The sequence below is a fragment of the Vombatus ursinus genome, unplaced genomic scaffold (genome assembly GCF_900497805.2).
Source record: "Vombatus ursinus unplaced genomic scaffold, bare-nosed wombat genome assembly UNPS02014807.1, whole genome shotgun sequence".
NCBI lineage: Eukaryota > Metazoa > Chordata > Mammalia > Diprotodontia > Vombatidae > Vombatus > Vombatus ursinus.
Window position 1 is genome coordinate 13495951 of NW_020954585.1, and position 23760 is coordinate 13519710.

General features: G+C 33.1%; 1 protein-coding gene across 1 annotated transcript in view; it reads left to right on the forward strand.

The window, feature by feature from the left end:
- The first annotated feature begins 289 nt into the window (after positions 1-289).
- The window catches only part of LOC114052343 (contactin-associated protein-like 4), a 587798-nt gene continuing 564327 nt past the window's right edge, over positions 290-23760 (forward strand). The window contains exon 1 of the mRNA XM_027874897.1: positions 290-377. Within this exon, the coding sequence (XP_027730698.1) occupies positions 293-377 (85 nt within the window). The 5' untranslated portion in view covers positions 290-292. The remainder of the gene's footprint in view (positions 378-23760) is intronic.

Below are 23760 nucleotides of genomic sequence, written 5' to 3' on the forward strand. Positions count from 1 at the left end.
GATTCTGAGAAATTGGAAGAGAGATTTTTTCTGCTGCTCTTCAGGGATTGCTGCTGTTAGGGAGGGGTAGGGGATGGGGAGCAGGTTTGGAGGTGTGTATGCATGTTTGAGAGGATGCAGGGTGCATTTGACTGAGGAGTCTGGGCTCTGAGAAGCCTTTAGTGAGAGAGAAAGAAAAAAAAGGAGAGGGAGAGAGACGAGGACGACGGAGGCAGAGAGAAGAGGAACAAAAATAGGACTGAAGAGAGCAGCTGCCTCCTAATACTCTGGTTCTTTGGGTGCCTCAATGAATATGGATTCTGTCACTGAAGCCTTCCTCAAGCTCCTGTTTCTGTTATCTATTCAAAATTGGAGCCTAGTAGTAGCAGAAAATGCACGTAAGTAAAACAAATGATTTTTAAAACTTCAGGCTATCCGAAAACTTTGGGGTTTACTATTTTTTCTTAATTACTATTTTTATTATTATTTTGACTAGAATTTCAGAATATGTTCTGGGGGAAAAAAGCAAATCATTCTTCTAAAGCTTCTGTTTAAGTGGTAACCCTGAAAAAGAAATCTATGTTTACAACCATCACCACCCCCACCCCCACCAGTTCTCTTTTCTAAAATATACACTGTATTATTTTTTACTTTTTGTCTGTAGGCATGATATTTACTCTGTCTCCTCTGTATATCCATTGAAAAACCTCAAGTTCTAGTAAAATCTGAAATTAGCATCTTAACCAGAGACTAGTATGCAAATGTCTTCATTTATTCCTTTTGAGGACTATTGCATTTTGTAGGAATTATGTCCAACAGAAAAGAACTGGCAGACTTTATAGTATACTGCATCAGCTAGGATGTTAGGAGGTTATAATTTTGTATACTAGTATCTCTGTGCATCTTTAGAATAACAGTGGTACTCTAAGAACTGATTTATTGTTATAGTTCAGAAGAATACATATTGTATAGTTCAGGAAAACCCAAACATTGGAGATTGAGCTCTGTTGGCTACACAGGTGTACCTGAGACATGGGGTCTTATTTCTAGTAGTAGAAAGTTTTTTTTTTTAAACATAAGAGAAAGAAATGTAGCCGATGATTTAGACTTTGATGAAAATTACATCTTTTGGATGTACTTTTTAAATCTGTCATTAAGAACCTTGTTTATGAGTGATTTGTGTGTGCATGTTTGGACTCTATAAACACCTAATAAGCTCCACTATTTAAACAACAGCACTGTGAATCTAATCTAAAGATACTTCTCAGAAAAACTTGGCAGAACTAAATGGGTTAATATTTTATCATAATTTATAAAAAGTTGATCTGGATTGTTGTTTTAAAAAATGGTTTGCAGCCCAAAGTAATCAGAATATCTCCTTTCTTAATGAAATGTTAATAATCTCAAAGAGTAGGATTTTCATGATCAATTTGCTCAAAGCTTAAAATGATAAAATACAATCATTTCTTCTTTGAAATCCTGACTCCCATCCTCCTCTCCCACTCTCCCCCCAAATATGTGAGTTATTGGCCCTTTCAAGAAAGTGCTAGTAGAAATGCTGAGGAATTACATGACTGCAGTATAGCTGGGGGACAGTTTGGAGAAAACAACTAAACAGTTAACTAGGAAGTTTGTAGTAACTCACCATTTCACAATACTTAAGACCTTGTGGAGGTGTGGTAAGGGGAGAAGCATAAATGAAATTCTGAACACAAGACAATCACTTATATGATATTACCACAATGATCTTGTGTTGTCATTCAGTAATGGTAGCTCATTCAGTGTTCTAGTGTATATATCAGGGCAAAAAATGAACACTTAACCCTGTAGGCAACTTCCAAGACATTTTGTAAGGTTCTAATTTAATTCTGGGAGTACTCCAATCCTGGAAAACTGCAATGATTTACACATGACTATGATACTTGGGTAGAACGTTGGTTATCATAGCATGGTGTATTAAAAACTAAATGAATTGATAAAAAAAAAAAAAGCAAAACATTGCAGCATAGAACTGCCGAAGTATAACAGAGAAGTAAGGCACTAGAGGTCACTCTTACAATTTAAGAAACATGACTTCAAAAATAGTTTTTCCCTTTAAAGAAGTAGAATTTGCTTTGAAGCACCATCCTGCCTTGCCTTATAGAGATGTGATTAGACTGTATTGACAAATGATTACCTTTGTTTTTCTCTTTTTTACTAAAAACTATACAAGAGCACAAGACACAGAAAACAATAAAGTGAATTCTCTCTCTCTCTCTCTCTCTCCCTGTCTCTCTCTCTCTCCCTTCTCTCTCACCTCTCCCCACCATAAGAATTCTTGTATAAAAGAATCTGCTTTTCTCAAATTTCAATATGTAGAGGACAGGATTGAAGATGAATATGGCCAAAAACTTGCTTAGGATAGGTGTCTCCTGGCTATTGAGAGAAAGAAAGTGAGAGAGAGTATTTTTTTTCTCAGAAAGAGAAAATTTCTTAGAAATTTCTTTACCTGGGTTTCAATGTCCTTAAGGGTGTTGTAATAAGTCTAACTGTTGAAACTTATAAAATAACTCTAATAATCAAAGTCTGAACTATTTAGTCGCCATGTACATCTGGTTGAAATAAGAGTTGTTATAGCACTAGGAATGCTACTATTTAATATCATAGTTAAAGAGATATTATTATAACTAGAAATAGTGAACATAGTAATTCTCATTCATTTCATTTCTACTTTATTTGTAGTAGTGATTGTGATAAGTATATTTGTCAGGACATTGTAGATCAGTTCATTTGGACTATTTTTATTTTATTTTAGTTTTTTATCGTGAACATTTTGATGGTGATTTATTTGGGTCAATGAAAAAGTTTAAAATGCATAGACATCTGAAGATTAAGTTCAAAAACTTTTTTTGAAATAATAAAAGAATGTTTAGTGAGCAATAGTTGAGGGTTTCTATTGGTATAATAATAATAATGTTTTACCAACAAGAATAGAATTTTTCAAAAAAAATAGACACTTTAAAAACCTGTAAAATGTTTCTTTGGGGGTGGGGATTATTTAAAAAGTTAAATAATCCTTCCACATAATGCTTAAAAATCAGTCATAAAGAGGGCTATCTATATATATTGACATTCATATAGCGCATTTTTACAAAGTTTGTTAAATTGAATAGTATACATACAGCTCTTTGAAAGCCATGGGAAAATAGATCTACATACATATACACATATACATACATATATACATGCCTTTGTGCATGTGTATAATTATATATGCATGCATTAGTAAGTGTATAGTGTGGGATGGGTGTGAAGACACCCCTGGATGACAGTCTACTCATGCTATCCCCCCCATTGATTCATTCTTCCATATATATATATACATACATACATGAACTCATATGCATCTATATCTCCCCACAGAGACTTGCCTTGATGATATTCATATATGCATGCATATGTACGTGTATACATGCATAAATGTGTGTATACAAGGGTGTCTATTGCAGAGGCATACATAGAACATGGGCCAGGTGTGACATTATGAGCAGGTGTGTAATGTGTACATATATCTATCTACTTAATAGCAGATTGTAAAAACACACCAAGCAAATATGGTTTTATATGCACATATTTAGCTATAAAGCATCAAGGAAAGTTCCTCTGAAAATACTTTGCTTTTCTCTTTGTGAACACATTTTTTTCTCACTGTATTTACAGCTCTTTCTCCCTCAGTATATCAATCGTTCTCCAAAATAGCCTATGGCTAAGTGAAACTGGGTCATAAGAAATAATGTCATAGGGGTAAGGGGCAAAAGTTTCATTAATACTTTTTATTTTAATATTTCATTTTAAATATAAACTGATCCAATTAATTTAGAGGAACAATTTAAGTTAAAAAGATTTTTTTGGGGGGTAGAAATTTGCCAATTGAAAAAAAAGTGCATTCTATGTTTTGAAAACACCACATCAATATGTCTTCCTTATTGTTCTGAATTGCTCTGTTTATTCTGTCATTTCAAGATGAAATATGTTTAATAGATTGTTTTAACTTCACTGTTATAACTGATAATGCAAAAGTAATGAACCAACTAATGGGTCTTCTCTTTTAAACTTTTTTTTTTTATTCTTAGCCATGTCTATTGATTTCTATTATCTGGGAAAGTTACTTTGGCTAGAACTGGAGGATTATAGTTTATAGAAAAACCCTGCATCCAGGGTCAAAATTCCGGAAGTTGTGATAGAGGATTCTGTAGCTATTCTACTTATTAAAGAGATCACAACCCTTCTGATCCATGTCCATCTTTGTCAACAACAAATATTATCTGATAGAGTTTGAAGAAAGGAGTTAACACCTAACATGTATTTTGAAACTAGTCATCATTCTTTAACTCCTTTCTAAAGATTAAGATTGTTCCTGTCTTACCTCCTAAGTAGAGAAAGAATGCATTGTAGATACTGGAAGAATAAAATAGTTCAATGGAAAAATCATTGATTAATATCTATCACTACTATTTGGTCTATTGTTATGTCTAGTAATAATATGTTCTATTAGCAGTTCGCCCCATCATGAGGATGATTTAAATTTCTGTTAGATTTAAAGAGAGGCATTGTGGCGTAGTGGATAGAGAGGCAAACAATGTCAAGAATTCTTTGGTTCAAGTTTTCTCTTAGACACAGACTATGGGACCCTAGGAAAGTCATTAAACTGTCAATGGCCAACATAACTAGGACTCTAAGTTTCAGTAAAAAAAAAAAGATATTAATCTTCATTAGTAGAAAAACTTTCCTCAGCTGGAGTTATAATACCAATTTAATCTAAAGCACAGGTCTAACATATATGTATATTCACATGTGTATGTATACATTCATTCATCCATCCAAATATATATGTATGCACAGTAGTGTTGAGAACTAGACATTTTTGTTATGATAAGGTTGACTATCAGGATGAGATGTGAATATGAATATCCTATTTAAAACCAAGGAGACACAATTTAAATCTTAAAATTTAAGACTTCTCAATAAACACTAATTAGGTTGAAAATATTTGTTATCCTAGATACTTAAAATTGATGATTAATGAATAATCTACTTGGTATTGGTTTTCTTGTTGTTGAAAAAGTAGGTCATGCATGTACAGTTGTTTTAAAAATCTAAAAACTATATTTGTATAGAATTGAATTTAAGATTGTATTTCTAAGTTCCCATCAATTACATTTTGCCTACATTGCTACTTTTATTGCATTATTTTATACAGGAAAAAATGCTTACAACACATTTCAGAAGGGTTTAATACTTTTAAAAATATTTCGTAGAATTATAATTTCACTGTAGAAACTATTTCAGTAATGGATCATCATCTAGGGAAGTTCTGAGTTTGTGAATATTTGTACATTATGAATGTTATTAATGACTTGGATTAAATTTCATCAGAAATAAAAGTGTGTCAATACACAATTCAGAGCCCCAGACTCACTTATTTAAGTAGTAGAAAATATGACACAATTCTAGCAAGACAAAATACCTAAAGCTGGTCCATTGAATATGTTTCAATGAAGTTTAACCGATACAAAGCAATCTCTAACATGCTGATACAGTAAAGCATATTGATTGTGTTCCTTGTAAAATCATTTAATTATATGATGTTCACCTCAGTTTGTGAAAATTAGTCTTTATTATCAAATGACAGTTTTCTTGAATGTCTTCTCTTTCTCTAACTTAAAATTTCTCTTCTTTAGAATAATTAATTTCCCAAATTGGTAATAGAGTAATATGATTTATCATATGCTGTAGTAGACGACTAGGGAAGTGCCTGAAAGCTTGAAGTTAACTAACAGTTAATCCATGTAATCATTATGTGATAGTCCTCTTACTTTTCTTCATTTTCCCTTCTAAAACTTTTAAGTATAAATACCCACATAAGAGATAAAAAACAGTAGAAAAGGTAAGAAAGCAAAACAAATCAGTTATGTCCACTAACCATATATTAATTTCAAGTATTCCAATGTGCTTGAAGATTTTACTGAGGGAATATATAAATGTCTCTATCTTAAGACATTTATATATTATATAAAGTGCTGGATAATATCACTTTTATTTAGTCATTATTTTGCTAATAAATGTTTGTATAGTTTTGATCTTCTTTTGTCATCATAGTTTATTTTCTGTAGAATCCTCAAATTGTTTCAAGAAGAGTTAAATATGACTCAACCAATATAGTTAGGTAATGATGGGTCCTGGATAAGTTAATTTACTTATTCAGACAGTGAAACAGCTTGGGGCAAAGACATCTTTGTATACCATGTAGGGATAATGGTCTTAGCTTATTACTCAATTTGTGCTTTCAGAAACACACATTATCAACCATAGAACTTCAATCTAGTAAGCAGTTAATCATCAGTTCTATCACCAAAAACAAACAAAAACAAAAAAAAAGTGAACAGTGATATGTTAAAAAAAATTCACCACATTAAGTAATTAGAAGAAGACTAGAGGGGAAATAAATGTCTCCTTCCTCTTTTCACTTTTCACTTAGGAAAAAAAAACAACCTCAGAAATCTTAGTAAATTTTTGAGAATTGTGTACATTTTCATTACTTATATTAGAAATGCAAACTTTAGTTGATTCTGAGCAACAGTGGGTTAAGTAGAAAGCTGATGTTAAGGAAACGCATTTTAAGTAAGAAAACATACATTTCAAATAAAAGAATAAACTTAGAAACTCTTTTTGTCTCTGATCAAAACTATGAGGGTTGAAAATGTAAATATAGAAATTTTGAAGTACTAAAAGTTGGTGAGAAAAGACAAGTATATGAGATAAATATGGTTCTTATTCTAACCTGAGAAATTATAGATGTAATCATGTATTAGTTTTGTGGAAATTGCACTTTCAGACTCTTCCTCACAGCTGCTTTATGACCATTGATGGATGTACTTGGTACATGTAAAATCCTTTCATGTGATATTTTTTTAAAGAATACCTTTGATTTGAATGCTTCAAACAGGAGCACTGTAGATATTATGGTCCTAAAATATAAACTTTTCTAGCATTTAGCTGTTAATTCTGCCTTCATTGAGGTGTTAGTTATGTAACTCTTTTTCCCTTGTCCAGTTATTTTATGATACCTTTTTATTTAATTATTTATTGTGATAGTATTTTTTTTTATTTTGCAAGTGACATTTTTTCTATATTCTGTCTCTCCCATTACACCCCAAATTTCTTTTGCAAAGGAATGAAATCCCTCCATATCTATCTATGTAACCTATAAAACAAATGCTTACATCAGCCATATCTACAAGTGTATGTCTCTTTCTGGATTCTACATTCATCATCTCTGTCAGGAGGTGAGTTGCTTGTTCCATTTTCAATATTTTGAATTCATTCATATTATTTTTCTCCCCTAAATGCAAATGAATTGCTAGAATGGAACTACCAAAAATTAGCATAGCATCCCATAGGAAACCCATTTTTAAAATGAAGAATTTTGGATAAATCACAAGACAGCTGAAATACTGTATTTCCAATGTTTACTGGACTTCTGGTAGATACAAGTGCATCATCACATAATACATAGTAATCTTTTCACATTGGCATAGTCATAGGTAACTGTAGTAAAACCAATATTCTGGAGAGAAATAGAGCATGCCTTTTGTTTTTTCACAATGAATTCCCTTCATGGTTCATGAGAAACTGTTACTCTAGTAATAAAATTGGAAAAGTGGCATAAAACAGGAGGTAAAAATGATCCTGTTTATGTTCCAGTTAATGAGTACTTTCAGTGCAATAATTTGGAAAGTGATTGAAGCCTGGAAACTTTTGACATTTTAAGTAGTTTCAAATTAGTAACTACAGAATTATTATTTAAATACCAGACCTATTTAATAGAGCAGTGATGAAAACTACCTCTGAGGTTTTAAATCACAGAGGAAAAGAAAAAAATGTATAAAATATATCAGCTGGGTTGCAGCTCTAATTACTTTTTTATTAAGTATATCTCATTACTTGGTAGTGTTCTATAATAAAATATTGCTTATTTCTTACCCACAGAATGGCTGTTTGTTTCTGTAACCTTTAAAAGAATGATGAAAGGGGAATGGGTAAAATTAGAACTTTTTAGGGATAACATATTAGGAGCAGCAGGTCAAATATTTAAATTATCTGCATTACTAAATCACATTCATTATACAGTTTCACAGTGAATATGACTTACATATTTTTTTGACATCAGGTAGTAATATCCAAAGGAGAAACATTTTGAAAATGTCATTTATTCTGTAGGCAATTATTACAGTGTGGTACTGGAAGAACATGAGTAAGGTTCTAACCTAGTTTACTAAATGACCTGAGGAAGGTCACTTGAACTATTTGACTCAATATGAAAACATTTAGTTCTTATTTTAGCATTAATCAGGGACTTTTGCCAATGATCTCTATTGTCTTTACCTTGTTCAAGTCCATTGGGTTTGTAGTTGAATTTTTGGCTGAATAGTTAAGAGATTTTTGAACTACCATATCACCTATCTCCTTAGGTAGTTCTCAAATCATGAAACAAGAGAATACTAGGTTTTACTGGTCTAAAAATCTCCTTAACATCAGTTTCTAGATACCTGAGTATAAAGATATAGCAGTTGAATTTAGCATTCAGGGAGAGCATGCTTTTGGAGAGAACAGCTAAATAAAGACTTGTTTTATACTGAGGTTAAGAGAATAAGGTTTTTTGAGCTATGGGGGGAATTAATATTGCACTGTAGCAATCGGTACCTAGCATATGGTTGCTTACTTGCTACTTGGTAGTGATGTCAGGAGAATAATCTCTAGCCTGGATTTTTTGGCAGATTGAGGAATTGAGAGATGGCAAGATGCCTATTGTAAGCTTGTGTAGATTCTGCTAAACTAGGAAGATAACATCATTCTATCACAATCTCTTAATAGCTCATTTTCCAGGAAAACACAACATAAACCACAAGAACACCCCATACTTAACAGTGACTCTGGGATGATCTCTGTGTGCCAGTCTCCTCTCCAGGAAACAAAGAATGAAGTTAATACTTTTAAAAGACTTGTTTTATAGACATATCAGGGGTCAGGGCAGGGAGAAAATAGCAATCGTCTTAGTTATAGAGAGCAATTTAATTTGTAGCAAGTAAGAGAGGTATTTTAGTCAGAATATTTTGGCAAGTGTCAATTTAAAGATCATCTATTCTTCTTAAATTTAACTGGTAGGGGAAAGGTGTGTTTGTGTTTTTTTCTGTGTGTGTGTGTTTGTAGGAGTGTGTGTGTGTACACACACACTCTCATGCAGCTATATATACGTATGTGTGTATGTATATGTGTGTATGCACACACACATATTGGAAACTAAGAATCTATTTTAAATACTTGATGATTCTTAAATTAAACATTGTAAATACTTCAAAATATAATATCTCCTTGAGTTTCAGATTGTCTGAATTAAGGATCCAAATAGCAGTGAGAACAATATAGAACTTGGAATCAAAAGTAGTGGGTTCAAGTTATAAATCTGCCACTAACTAGACAAGCAAATCTCAATTTATCTGAGCTTGAATTGTCTTATCTGCAGAATGAGGTTGTTGACTAAAGGACCTTTTGTATATCATCTGGCCTGAATAATCTTTCTAAATATGAATTTATAAAGTACACAAATTTAAATAATTACATGATACAATTTAGAAATACTGAATTTTCTTAAGTTGATACATGGTAAAAGTAAGCACAAAAGTAATTAAAAAATACTTCTTCAATGCAGAGTTAGAAAGCCCCAATATTTGGCTCTCTTTGTCAGGCAGATGGGCACTTGTTCTTAGAGTACTCCATTGTAATTGCTCACCTCTGATAAAGAATACTAAGTTATGTGTGAAATAGAACAAAGTATTTAATCATTCCTTATAAGCCGAATTAGAAGTTGGAACAAAAGAAGATTAATTTAAAATCCAATTTAATAATTCCTTCAAAAGTGAATATAATTTGTAGATTTTTTTAATGTAGCACAATAAACTCTCATCCAGTTTTATAGTTATAAATATTAACAGGCACCATATAACCTATTTGAATTAGAATGCACACATTTATCATGTTATCTTTCAATATTGTTCTATCTTTAGTACATTAAGAGAAGCCTAAATAATTCAGGCTCAATAGGACAAATTTGAACAGTCTTTCTCCTGGCTTGTTCCCTTCACTCCCCACCTCATGATCAGTTTGGGAAAGGTCTTCCAATACATTTCCTTTATTACTTTGTGACCAATAGAATAAAATTTTCAGAAGACTGGCTTTATAAGGAGTCTATTCATGAAATGGTCTGTTTCGGTTTTTTTGTTTTTTTTTTTTTTTTGGTTTTGGTTTTTGTCCAGGTTGGGGGGGGGGGCAATTTGAGTATAATAATTATCTTAAATAGAAGTAGTTGGATTATAATTCTTATAAATTATCATCATCTACATCAAAATATTTTAGGTTGGTTGGGTAGAAGTCAATATAGAAAGTTGGAACATTGTTATTAGTATTAAATGATAAAGTAGAAATGATGATTCCACAAATCCTTTGGATTTGGTAGTTGATAGGATTAGCAACTTGGAATATATATGTGTGTGTATGTATTTCAATTTTATTGTAAATTATAGATATCACTGTATCTTCTCACTATTTTTTACTGAAAAGCAAATATTGTGTACTTAAAATTCTGTTGGACCCATCAAAATGTGATATCAGTTGGTATTTGTTAGTATTTTAAGGGAGATATTTGGAAAACTATGATTTTAATTTTCAATTCAACTATGTATCTAGTCATTCATGTATCTATTATTCATCATCTGTTTGCATAATTTTCCTCATTTTAAAAATGTAGACAATAATATCACTCACCTCCCATGAATGTTGTGAGAATCAAATGAGATAATTTTTGTAAAGTGCTTTGCAAACCTTCAAGTGTAATAGATGCTATTATCTAGATATTGTATATATAAAATTTGAAAGTCTTTCCATCCCTTATATAGATTGTATGTAGGCTTATATATACTCACTATGCATAGTTACATATTAGGAAAACACTCCATGAATATTTGCTTATTTTGTTGAATGTAAATCTTTATAAATGTATTGTCTTTTCTATTTTTCTATTGCCCAAATTATTATGTGTACTAGAGAGGCAGTTGTTCCTTTTATATCTCTGCTTGGCAGCTCTTATAATTCTTAGTACATGGTAGATACTCAAGAATTGTAGACTAATTAAGTATGCTTTTTAGTCAGTAGAAATCCAATTCAGATTCAACTTGTAAGCAAAGTAAAGTGTACTTTCAATCCTCCTCCATTCTATGAGATCTTATCTTTCTGCTCCTGACATCTACCAATAACATGAACTATACCATATTCCCAGATCTCTCTGCTACTATTCTTTTTCTGCATACTAATCACCCTAAACCCAATAACCAACCTAAGAAGCTACTGGAATAGGAAAGGTAATGGACAGAGACAAGACAAAGAAAGAGGAATCATTGAAATCATTTGCTAGATTCTCAGCTGAGGCAGTGATATTGGCAACCTCTAAGCCATAAGGGAAATCACCTCATGAGGAAAGAGGAAATCAGAAGGCATGTGAGCAAAGCCTTATCTACACTATTACTAAAGACCACATTAGATTTGTTTTGTGTTTTAATGCATTTGTTAAGCACCTACTATGTGTCAAGCACTGTAGTAAGTGCTTTACAAATATTATCTCCTTTCATCCTCAACAACAATCCTGGGAGGTAGGTGCTAATACTATTTCTATTTAACAGATGAGGAAACTGAAACAAATCGAGTTAACTTGTTCAGGATCCCATAGCCAGTATGTGTCTGAAGCCAAATTTGAACTCAGGTCTTACTGATTCCAAATTTAACATTTTTCAATTGAATTTTATACAATAAACATTTTTTTAAGCACCTACTACATGCCAGGCACTGTACTAAGCAGTAGCTAATCTCAAGGAGCTTAAAACCAAATGGGAAAAGATAATACACAAAAGAAGACTGGAAAATGTGTGCGTAGAACACCAGGAGGCATCTTGTGACATTGAGTTGAAACCAGATAGAGTGGCAGATTCAAACCAAAGTGAGCTAAAGGGTAATTTCTGCCCTTCCCAAAGTAAGGCTTTGCAATGAGTTTGGTACTCCACTCACAGCCCACCAACCAAAGGGGAAAGTAGGCTGAGGGAGATGGTTTCAAGGCTTGAGATTAGAAGTAATGAGATTATCTTGGGAAAGGCTTATTATTCAAGGAGTTGAAAACAGGTAGAGCTCCAGGTGTAAAGCTTTTTTATCCAATAATAAGAGTTTCTTAGGAATATTTTGACATCTAAATGGCTCAGTGAATAGAGCACCAAGCCTGAAGTCAGGAAGAGCTAAATTAAAAATGTCCTCAAACACTTAACCCTGCTTGCCTCAGTTTCCTCATCTATAAAATAAGCTAGAGAAGGAAATGGCAAACCACTCCAGTATCTTTGCCAAGAAAACCCCAAATGGGGTCATGAAGAGTCAGACTCTATTGAAATGACTGAGCAACAACAATAGGAATGTTAAGTCCCAAGGCTTGAACTGAAAGCCAGAAACTGGAATTGGAATTTAAAGTCAAAAGTTCTACATAACAGGAGGTACACAACCAACTCCAAATGCCTGCTTTTGACTGAAAGAATCTGCCATCCTTAATTATGGATGTAAAAGGCTCTGATTCTTAGAATCTAGCCAATAGCCCATAGATGCTCAGATTCCTTAAGAGTCTAGCTAATATGGTGAATCTTCAATAAACCTTATTTTTGGCTGCAAAAAAAAATTATGGATGTAAAAGAGAAACACCTCCAATCTTTTCTGGTATCCTATGACTTTGCCATCTCATGTGCCTGGACCCCTCCCTCCTCGGTGAAGTAATGGTAATTGATACCACCTCTTAAAAAAGACTAAGAGGTAACCAGTGAAATTTAGAAGAAGATACTATATAACGATCATTGTATCCTTTGTTTTAAGATGTTTATAAAGAAACAGATTTAGGCTCTGGTAAAAATAAAATAAAATTTAAAATTCTTACAAGAACCCAGGCTGGGGAATTTTCTAAAGCTCTAGAACACATACATATATGCACACACACACACACACACATATATACATATATATGCATATATACACAAATAAATGCATATATATGTGTATATTATCTATATGAATATGTACATATATATAATGCATAATTTAGATGTATTATAGAAAGACTAGGATCTAAACCTAACATCATTGCCAGATCATGGCACTCCCAAATTTCAGGTGATTTCCCATGGAGGAATTATTCTGCTTCTAGATAGGTCAACACTGTTTTGAGGAAGACAAAAATCACAATCTCAACTCTTAACTCTTTTTTATTCCAATACCTGTATTTCTTCCCATAGAATGTCTCTGAAGATAGTTCTGAAACATATATATTTTTACCCACCAATATGTTATGATTAGTAATTGCAATAACACGTTAGAAATGGTATATTTTCACAGATTTATATAGAATATTAATGATCACTTCTGTCTAGAGAAAATGCATGCTGCAATGATAACTGTTGTAGGTTTAAAAAAAATACACATCCATCATAATGTATTGGGAATGTATCATTCCAAAAAGATGATGAGTGGATATAATTGTAAGGGAAGGGGGAATTAAACTATGAAACTCAAGAGTTCATTGTGATATACATTGATATATATATATAATATATAATATATATATTGTATTATATTATATATTTAAGTTCTACAAAGTCCTATTGCTTTTTTTCTTCCTGGTTTTCAAAACACTGCTAGTCAGAAACTGAACTCTATTATCAGGCTGGGAGTATAATATATAGTTGCACTTTTCTGAGGTCACTTAAGCTAAGGTGTTCCTTCATTATGAGACCTGCTTATATTTAGACAGAAACATGAAACCAGTTGTAAGGGGAAAGAAATATTCTACACTTCTTAATAATTTCCTTCTCTTTGGAAAAACACTTGAATGTAAGAGTTTATAATCTCAAGATCTGAGACAATTGTAGCTTACCACCTTATGTCTAAAAGTGAAGCAAAAGATAAATAATGATAGCAAAATTTCTGCAGGAATGATGGGGTGGAAATGGAGTTACCATTGTTGCTCATGAAACATCTGTCCTTCTTGAGTTCCTTTACCAAGATTTTGACTAAGGGATGTCTGAGAATCTTCAGATTTGATTCATGAGATAGATTTCTATTAATTGCTTAGTGTTGAAGAATGTGGAATAACGTAAAAAAAATTGAGAATTTCTATAGTTGAATTGAAGCAAAGTAACACTTACTGAGAAGCTGTTTAATTTTAGAAAAAAAGACAAATATATTATGGCAAATAAAACTTGAATACACTTAAATATTTTATAAACATTTTGTCTATAGTTTCCTGTCACCATGGTCATTATCAATAGATATTACAACTGACCAGGTATCTGTGATGAATTTATGTTAAATTCATTTTTTATGTCAAAGTTTTTGGTTTTGCTTGAAATGTTCAAGTTTTCTAACAATTTAACACACTTCTGATATAACTTTTTTGACTTTCCATTGACTATTGGTAATCTGTAGTTAAACATAAATGTACTTTCTTTATTCTGGATATATATTTTTAAGTATTATTAGTAAAAGTGACATGAGAGATACAATGTCTTGCCAAAACCATCCTTACAAGCTCACAGTACCAAAAATATACTTGATTCAGGATTTTCCGATGACTCTGATTAAGCAGAATTTATGTGACCTGTGGCGGTATGGTATAGGAGACACAGTGTGGTATGGTGGGAATAATGCTAGATATAAGTTCAAATTCTGCCTCTGATACTTATAGCTATGAGAATTTGGGATTGCCATTTCACTTGGAGAGTTGTCAGTTTTTTCACCTGTAAAATAATGGTTATGATAATATTCTTACTACCTACCTTGTAGAATGAAGTTCCTTTTTTCTTTAAACTTAATATTCACTGTAAATATGAGCCATCATTATTTAGGAATCCCATGTGTCTGACTTAGTGACAAACATTTGAAGGGATATTTCAGGTACAGACATTTTATAATCGATACACAATTTCCAGTCTCCTACCTCTGACCACAATTTACATTTTTTCCATGTCTCCCAGAGAAATGCTCTTGCACTATCTCTTTTTCACAGTCATAACCTCTAGGCCCTGAACCCATTCCCTTTTTTTCCCCCCTCATTCCCTCTGTCTTATTTACTTATCGTAGCCTAACTTGGATTATCACTATTAGTGCATGTGTTGCTTCCCCCTTGCTAAAAGCAGTGATTGTGTGCTATTTTTCATCTTTTTTTTTATCCCAGTTCCTAACAGAGTACTTTCTCTGTACTAGGAGCCTAATAAAAATTTGTTAAATTGAATTAAAATGTCTGTTGAGCCTTAAATGTCCTAGGTGATCTTTTAAGTTCAGATACCTTGCTAGAATGTTGACAAATGTTTCTATTTTTCTCAGTATTTCCCTACATAGTACTAATGTAATGAGGGAGATTTAGTCCAGAAGACTAGTAGGGTGAGAAAAATGAATGTAATTCAGAGCAGCTGAATCATCATCCTCATCCCCTTTCCTTTCAGGTAGCTCTTTCTTTTTTCCTGACTGGTAGCTCTCAGCTGACAGCTAAAAAACATTTTATGCAAGCATGCATGTGTGTGAGTGTTTGTGTGTGTGTGTGTGTGTGTGTGTGTGTTTGTGTGTGTATTCATCCATGAGGATGTTTAGCAGGCTGTAAGTCATTTTCCATCAGCAGCATGCTCAGATGCTGATTGGGTGGGGCTGAAATGCTGGAATGGGATATCCAGGTAAACCAAGGGGAAAAAAATAGGCAGCTATATCTAATATCTTGGCATATGTGCCTTGCTGTACAAACAAGTTTAAACTCTTACAGAGCTGGAATTAGCCTGATAATGAAATATGAAGGAAAAAAAAAACTTCATTTTATGTTCCTCTGTAGCCTAACAAAAGCCAAAGAAATCTCAGAAAATACAAAATTTTTCTACAACTTAGAGCAAAGAAATGTGACTGAATTATCAATATATTTGAGTGAGCTACCTTTTAAAAAATAATAAAGTTCATACTTCAATACTCCTGCAGAATAAATCAATAAGCAAACATTTATTAAGTACTTTCTATGAGCCAAGAATTGTACCAAACACTGGGGATACATAGAAAAAAGTAAAACAGTTCCTGGCCTCAAGGAAAAAATAAGAATATTATAAATCAAAAAGCATTTATCAGACATTTACTAGGTGTGAGACCCTAGGCAAGTCATTTAACCCTGTTTCTCTCAGTTCTTCATCTGTAAAATTAGCTGGAGAAGGAAATGACAAACCACTCCATTATCTTTGCCAAGAAAAGCCCAAAATTGGGGCATGAAGAGTCAGGTATGACTGAAAAACAATGACCAACAAGAAAAAGCACTTTTATAGCTTTTTAAAGTTCGCAAAGTACTTTACATATATTAACTACATTTGGTCTTCACAACAGCCCTATGAGGTAATTACTTTCATTATCCCAATTTTGCAGAAGAAATCAAAGTACATAGAGTTTAAGTGACTTGCCTAAAGTTACTCATCTAGTAAGTGTTTGAGATAGAATTTGAACCTAGGTCTATCTAACATCTAGTCCTTACTCTAACCATTGAGCCATCTAATTTTGCCCTAGTATAGTAGCAGAAATCACACACACACACACACACACACATACATGCACACACATAACTATATATAAAATGTAGAAAAAGTAATTTCTGAGAGGAAAGCAACAGTAGATAGAAGAAAACAGAAATGGCTTCATGTATAAAAGGGGTTCCTAAACTTTTTTTTTCTTTCAGTTTCTATACTCCTTGATTTCAGTAAATGTTCCTATATGCCCTGTTCAACATGAAAAGAAAGAAATTCTAGAATTTAATCATAGTATGCACATAAGAAAATAGAGAAAAATTAATTTATGATTCATAGTATTTATAATCATTTCATTAAAGAGTGTGCTGGAAAAGTTTTAACACTGGCTCTCCCCTACCCCCATGTCCCCCTCAAATGCCAGGCATACTAAGTTTAATGTGCATTATTAACAATTTAAGTCAAGACAATCCACAAAACAATAAAATCCCGATTTACAGCATTTGCTGATTTCTAAGGTTTGAATGCTCACACTGAAAATTTAACCATCAGATAGCATCCTCTAGGCCACATATGGCCCTCTAGGTCCTTGGGTGTGGCCTTTTGACTGAGTGCAAATTTTACAAAATAAATCCTTTTATTAAGGGGATTTGTTTTGTGAAGTTTGGATTCAGTCAAAGGGCTACTGCTAAGGACCTAGCAGGCCACATGTGCCCTGGAGGCCGCAGGTTCTCCACCCCTAAGCTAGCCTGTTTAGCCAACTCCAACACAACCTAGCTGGTTACTAGAGGCCTTCATTCTATTCTTTTACTTTCTCAGGTGTACCACTATATTAATACCAAAATTTTAACCTAAATTTTTTGAACAGTTTTTATTCCATATGCATGGAACCTTCTACAAAAGATTACTCAATAAACCCAAGTTTGACTACCTGCTAGGAAACTTAACTAATGTGTGAGTATGAGCAAGTCACTTAATTTTTCTGAGCCTCAGTTTTCTTTTCTGTCAGACAGAGGGGAATTGTATTCTACTGATTTCACAGGACTGTGTGAAGAAAGCAATTTTCCCTAGAGAAATACAAACTGTTTACTGGTAGTAACAATAATAATTCTCACATCCTAAAGAGACTTTGAATATTGCCTCAGAAATGGACTGAGTCAGCTTTCCAAGCACCAGTAAAAGTAAACTATGCAAAGGCATATCCTGAGTAGGCTAGACACTTGATGAATTTTATTTGTTCTTGTTGTTCAGTCATCTCTGACTCTTCGTGACTTCATTTGGGGTTTTCTTGGCAAAGATGCTAGAGCAATTTGCCATTTCTTTTTCCAGATCATTTTACAGATGAGGAACTAAGGCAAACAGGATTAAATGACTTGCCCAGAATCACTCAATTAGTAAGTGTCTAAGGCGATAATTGAAGTCATGATGATGAGTCTTCCTGATTCCAAGCCTGCACCACCTCACTGCCCCAGTGAATTTTATAGTCATAGCAAATTATGAAGCAACAACAATAACAACAGCCATAATCATCTTACACCTTGACATGGAGTAGACACTGGGTTCTTAGAGACTATATCAATAGTAGCAGACAATCTATGTCAGATTTCAGGTATGGAATCAGAGATAGACTTCATGTCTACAATTATTCCCATTTCAAGTATCACAAGAATGCTTTCTTCAGTAACATTTTGGATTCTCTCTCTGCTTTGATATTTTTTACTAACTCCCAGCTCTTCTGACCAGGTGATATACTTTTGACCAATCCAGCTATTTGTACAATGTTTGCTCTGTGTTACATAGTTTATATTTTAAGCTTTCACTTGAGTATTCTGATAATTCTACAGGGAAAAAAAAATCTCTATATGGTTTTGTGAACAACAAAGAATTAGGTTAGATTTTATCATATCTTTCTTCTTCATTTCAAAGATTTAAACATGAGAATCAATTTGTTTCTTTTTTTTTTAGCATTTTGTTTCTTGCATTCAAAAATGTCTGGCAATTTATACCTTCACTATTTCTTTTCCAAAGATGATTTTGATCCTCAGAAATTTAGAAGTTGACATCCATTTTTTAAAAATTAATTTAAAGCCCTATTAAAAAAAAAGATGCAAAGGTGATGGTAATAGTCTACTCTATTCTCTATGTTCTGAGAATTGGTTCCTTTTCAGGTCACTTAAAATTGTTCCCTTGTTAAAATATGTGTTATATCATACATTATATAATATTATTTTTACCATGTTATATGTCATATTATTATTTATTAAGATTATAAATAAAGATTTTTAGGTAGAATTGATCATATTCAGAGACTAAATACTATAGGACCAGCTTGTTATTTGTATAGATTTTTCTTATTGGGAATGATAAAAATTAAACCCCTACTTTTCTGATTTACATAGAAATGTGTGAGTTCTCTGCATTTGTCCAGATAGTGGAGATATAAATATTGACTTACTGGATCTGATGAAAATAAGCCTTTAGGTTAGCATTTTCGTGTGTGTGTGTGTGTGTGTGTGTGTGTGTGATTAATTGTGTGGATTGTTTCATTCCAAATAATAGGCATAGATTATTTTTAAGTACAAGTTATTTCTGATTTGTGACAGTTCAGAGGGGAAAGGTCCATGGCTTTGCCATTGACAAGATGGAGTCTGGTCATATATTTAGTTATTTGGAGAAAGTGCCCCTATGATAAAAGAAGGGGGCAGAGTGAAAAGTTTTTCCAGCAAGGGAGATACAAGAAATGTTAGGATAAAACTAGATATAAAGCATCAGGTACAGAACTATTCAATTATGCTTGTACCATATCTAGGCCTCGATGAAGTGTTGGTAGGAGATATACACATTGCCTTCTGGACTGAGAATTGTTTTATTCATTAGCACTCTACTTCCTTGTGTAAGCATTTGATTATCCCTCATATATGTGGCAAGAACTGAATATTAGAAAGCAACTATGCTATCTTTTTAGTATAATTTTGAATATATTGATTTCTTAAGTTTATAATCATGCTAGGTAGAGTCCCACTGAGGCCTGCCTACATATCTGAATTAAGTACATGTTGTGTGAGTGCTTTAAAAAAAGATAAACTAAGGGGCAGCTAGGTGGTACAATGGATAGAGCTCCGGCCTTAAAGTTAAAAGGACCTGAGTTCAAATATGACCTCAGACACATAATACTCACTACTTGCGTGACTCTGGGCAAGTCACTTAACCCCAGTTGCCTCATACAAAAAAAAAAATAAATAAACTATTGCTATGATCAGTTATTACACAGCAATGGTACTTAGGAAGTGCCTACAGTGTTTTTGTATTTTGCTTCAATAGTCAATAAACATTTATTAAATACAGACCCTGAGGCAGGCAGTCACTTCCTTCAAGGAGCTTAATATTTAATGGAGGAAGAGGACACACAAAAGAAAGTAGAGGGGGAAAAGAGGCCAGTCAGTGGAGTGAGCTGAGATGAGATATCTAAGGTGAGCTCTCCACTTTAAACTGAAATTTGGAGTTGATAGCCCTACCTTCCAATCAGAGAGACAGAGGGCAGTAATAAGGTCAAGTAGCTAGCTAAGCTGATGAGATCTTGCAGGATAATGAGATTATCCCAATAATGAGCTTTCTGGAGCATGGTGGAGTTAGTCAGGTAATTCCCAAAATAGTTCAGCCAGGTGAAAAATGAGGGTTTAGAGGCCAGGCTTGTCTGAACACTTGTATTCTAAGACACACCTAAATTTGATTCAACAATAGCTAAGTTTTTAATTGTTTGTTTGTTCTAGTATGGTCAAATATCCTGATTCATGTATCTCATCTTTCTCTGTTGTTTTGGAGTTTATTAAAAGTTATGAACGACATCAAAAATAAAAACAAAAAATTGTCTTACAGTTTGCTCAGGCTCCAGCTAGACAGTTCTAGCATTCTGAACAGAGGCCTTATCCTTCAAAGAATTTTTATACTGAATATATAAGCCAGTCACTAACATCTTCCACAGTTATGCCCTTCACTCTATTTGGACAAAATTGATATGCAAATGTATATTACAGAGAAATTATGACATACTAAAATTTTGTTTTGTTTGGGTCTGTAGTAATACACTTTCAGTTACACAGATTAGAAAAAGAGTTTTAAAAATGGAAAGTTTGGGCAAAGGGAGAAGCAAATGGTAGAAAGCCAAATTGAAGCACTTCTCTGTCTTTTGCTCAGGCTTTTGGTAGAGAAATAATTCAATTATACCTTGGGGCAGGTGGGGGGGAGGGGGGAGGAGGAGGGGGAAGAGTTGTAAGCAAAGGTAGCTTGGCTCTTGAGAAAGTCAACTCAACACTCTAGTCTCAAACTCCATTCAAAACACATGTGCTGTATATATCTGGCTCACTGGCTTGTTTCTTATACAGTGGAGTCTCCTTCTATCTATTTCTCTCTTAAATTGAAAACAAAAGCTTTCTTCTCCACCACAGTTCTATTCAAAGCATTCCAGCATAACAGACCTCCAACTCCAACTCAGAGTTTGTGATAGCCTCCATCTAACTCAGGGCAGAAAGATATTGTCTATCTGGTGTTACAAAACTCAGAAATCAGAGTCAATATTTAAACCTTTTCCTTGGCTTGAGGGAAGTTAGTCCAAACAGTTACAAAAGCAAACATCACAGGCATATATGAAAGATAAAGGATGAAAAGGATTCACAAAATATAAAAACTGGACTTTCTTACAATTTTAAAAAAAGGCAATGTGATGTTGTGGATAGACAGATAGCCTTGAAGTCAGGGGGGAAAATGGGTTCAAGTACTGTCCTTCACAAACTGACTATGTGATCCTAAGCAAGTTACTCAACCTCTCATTGTTCTAGGTAAATCTAAAACTGAATTGCAGAAAAGATGGTGACTTGAATCAGTAGGAGTATCCTACTCCAATGAAATCACAGGTCCTACTCTTATCCCTAAAACTAAAACTAAAACTAAACAAAAACAAAACAAACAAAAAACATCGAACAAACCAAACCTTGAATGTGAATTCAAGTTAATCTGTGTTTTTTTAATAAAATGATAGAAAGCATTCTTCAATTGTTTCCTTTTAATTTATGACACAATTCCTTAGAATTTTTGCTTTATAATTCATGAAAAGCTGTTTCACATTGTGATTATATTGCCCAAATTAGTTTAATGACATTTGGACTAAATATGCTCAATAGAAATATTTTCCATATTATTCATCAATATTAATGATTTTCTTCCCTTCTCTTACATCACAACATTCAATAGGACATAAAGATACAACATTCAGATTTTTGAACGAGAGATTTTGGGTGCTACAATTTGGTGCTGAAAAATCTGGTGCTATCAAACTCAGAATTTTTTTTTCTTTTTTCTTTTTTAAATTTTTTCCCAAATTTTCTTTTCTTTTTTTTATTTTTAAAAAATGAAATGGCCCTTTCATTAAATGCAGAAAGCAACAACAGAGTATATTTTTGTCACATTTATCACCTACTAAAAAGAGAATATTTTAGATTTGTAGAACTGACAGTTTAATTATCAGATACTGCTTTTGAGGAGTAACAATAACTTTTGAGGAGTAACCATTCATCAATGGTTGAGTAATGATGGCAGTGTCCATCTCCTCTCTACAAATGTATTTGTGTTTCCATGAATGTTAACCTCAAATCAGCATTCTTTGCTGCTACTTGTAGTACTGATGTTGTTATTTGTCAAAATTACTTTCAACAGGGTCAAAATCTTGCTAGTTATAAGGTGATGTAAGTGTTGTCATTGGTATAGTCTGTAGTCTTTTGGAATTTCTGCTAATTAGGTTTCATCAATGTATGTATATCACATTGTGGTACCAATTACTACTTAGAATCTCATTTAACAAAAGATCATACTTGAATTACAAAACTTGAATTACAAAACTTTAATGTTACAAAAATCTTCCGATGTTGAATTTGGAAAGTTCAATGCCAACCATATTCTTCCCAGGGCCTTTACTATTTTTCTGACTATAGAATCCCAAAAAATGTCCCCGAGGTCAATCAAGTGAAATGACATGTGTAAAGTGCTTAGCACAGAGCATGGTGAATAGTAGGCATTTAATAAACACTTATTACCTTCCTCCTTCCAGGAATCTGTCAGGTCTAGAACCCGCTAATGTACCTCTGGAGCTTCAGGTGGTTGTTGTTTTAGGTGACCATTTTTTTTCATAATAATCCAGCAATATTCTCAACTCTAGCAAACAAAATATTTCCTTAAGCAACTTTAGTGATGAAGATATTTCAACACCCACTTTAGTTACAAAAGGTATAGTGGCAGACCATGGGAGATGCACAGACAAAAATGAACAATTCTTACCCTAAATGATCTCATATTCTATTGATATAATGATAAAAAAGTAAGACCAAAACATTTCATTAATGATTTGATGTGTAAAGATAATGTTAAGCTATATGGCTGTACTGAAACCACATTAAGCACCCTTCTCAATCTCCTGGAATCCTTTTTTCCCCCTCAATGATAAGAAAATATATAAAATTATTAATGTAAGCCAAGGAAAGACAGAAAGGCTAAAGACTTCAAATCTGAATGGAGGTAGCCTATTGAGGTAATAAATATTGATTATCTTGGTTATCCAAGACAAGGCATGTCAAGCATAAAGATACCAAAGAGAAGGCTATGGTTGAATATTTTAAGACACTGGTAACCAGAAATTAAATTTGAATGGGAAGAACATATTTAAAGTAATGAATGCCTATTGAACACTTGACAATATACATTTTTGAAATTGTAAAATTGACCATGAAAGATTTGGAAAATATATTTTAAAATTTCCTTTACCATATGAACAAGCACAGTCCCTATTTTTCGAAAGCAACTATAGAAAAAAAATCTCTTCTTTCCAAAAAAGGAGAAAAAGGACTGATAGAAATTCTTAGGACACATAATAAACAGGTCAACAACTTTCCTATATTCTCTTAGAACAAGCTGACATTGCTTTACCAAACAATAAACAGATGACAAAGAGATGTCGTTGGATCTGTTTAATGGAACCAAAAATATTTGATCTCTAGATATTCAACTATTCAATTCAGATGTTTCCTTCAATAATGTAGATCACAATACATTCATGCTTGCCCATCCCGTGCATCCC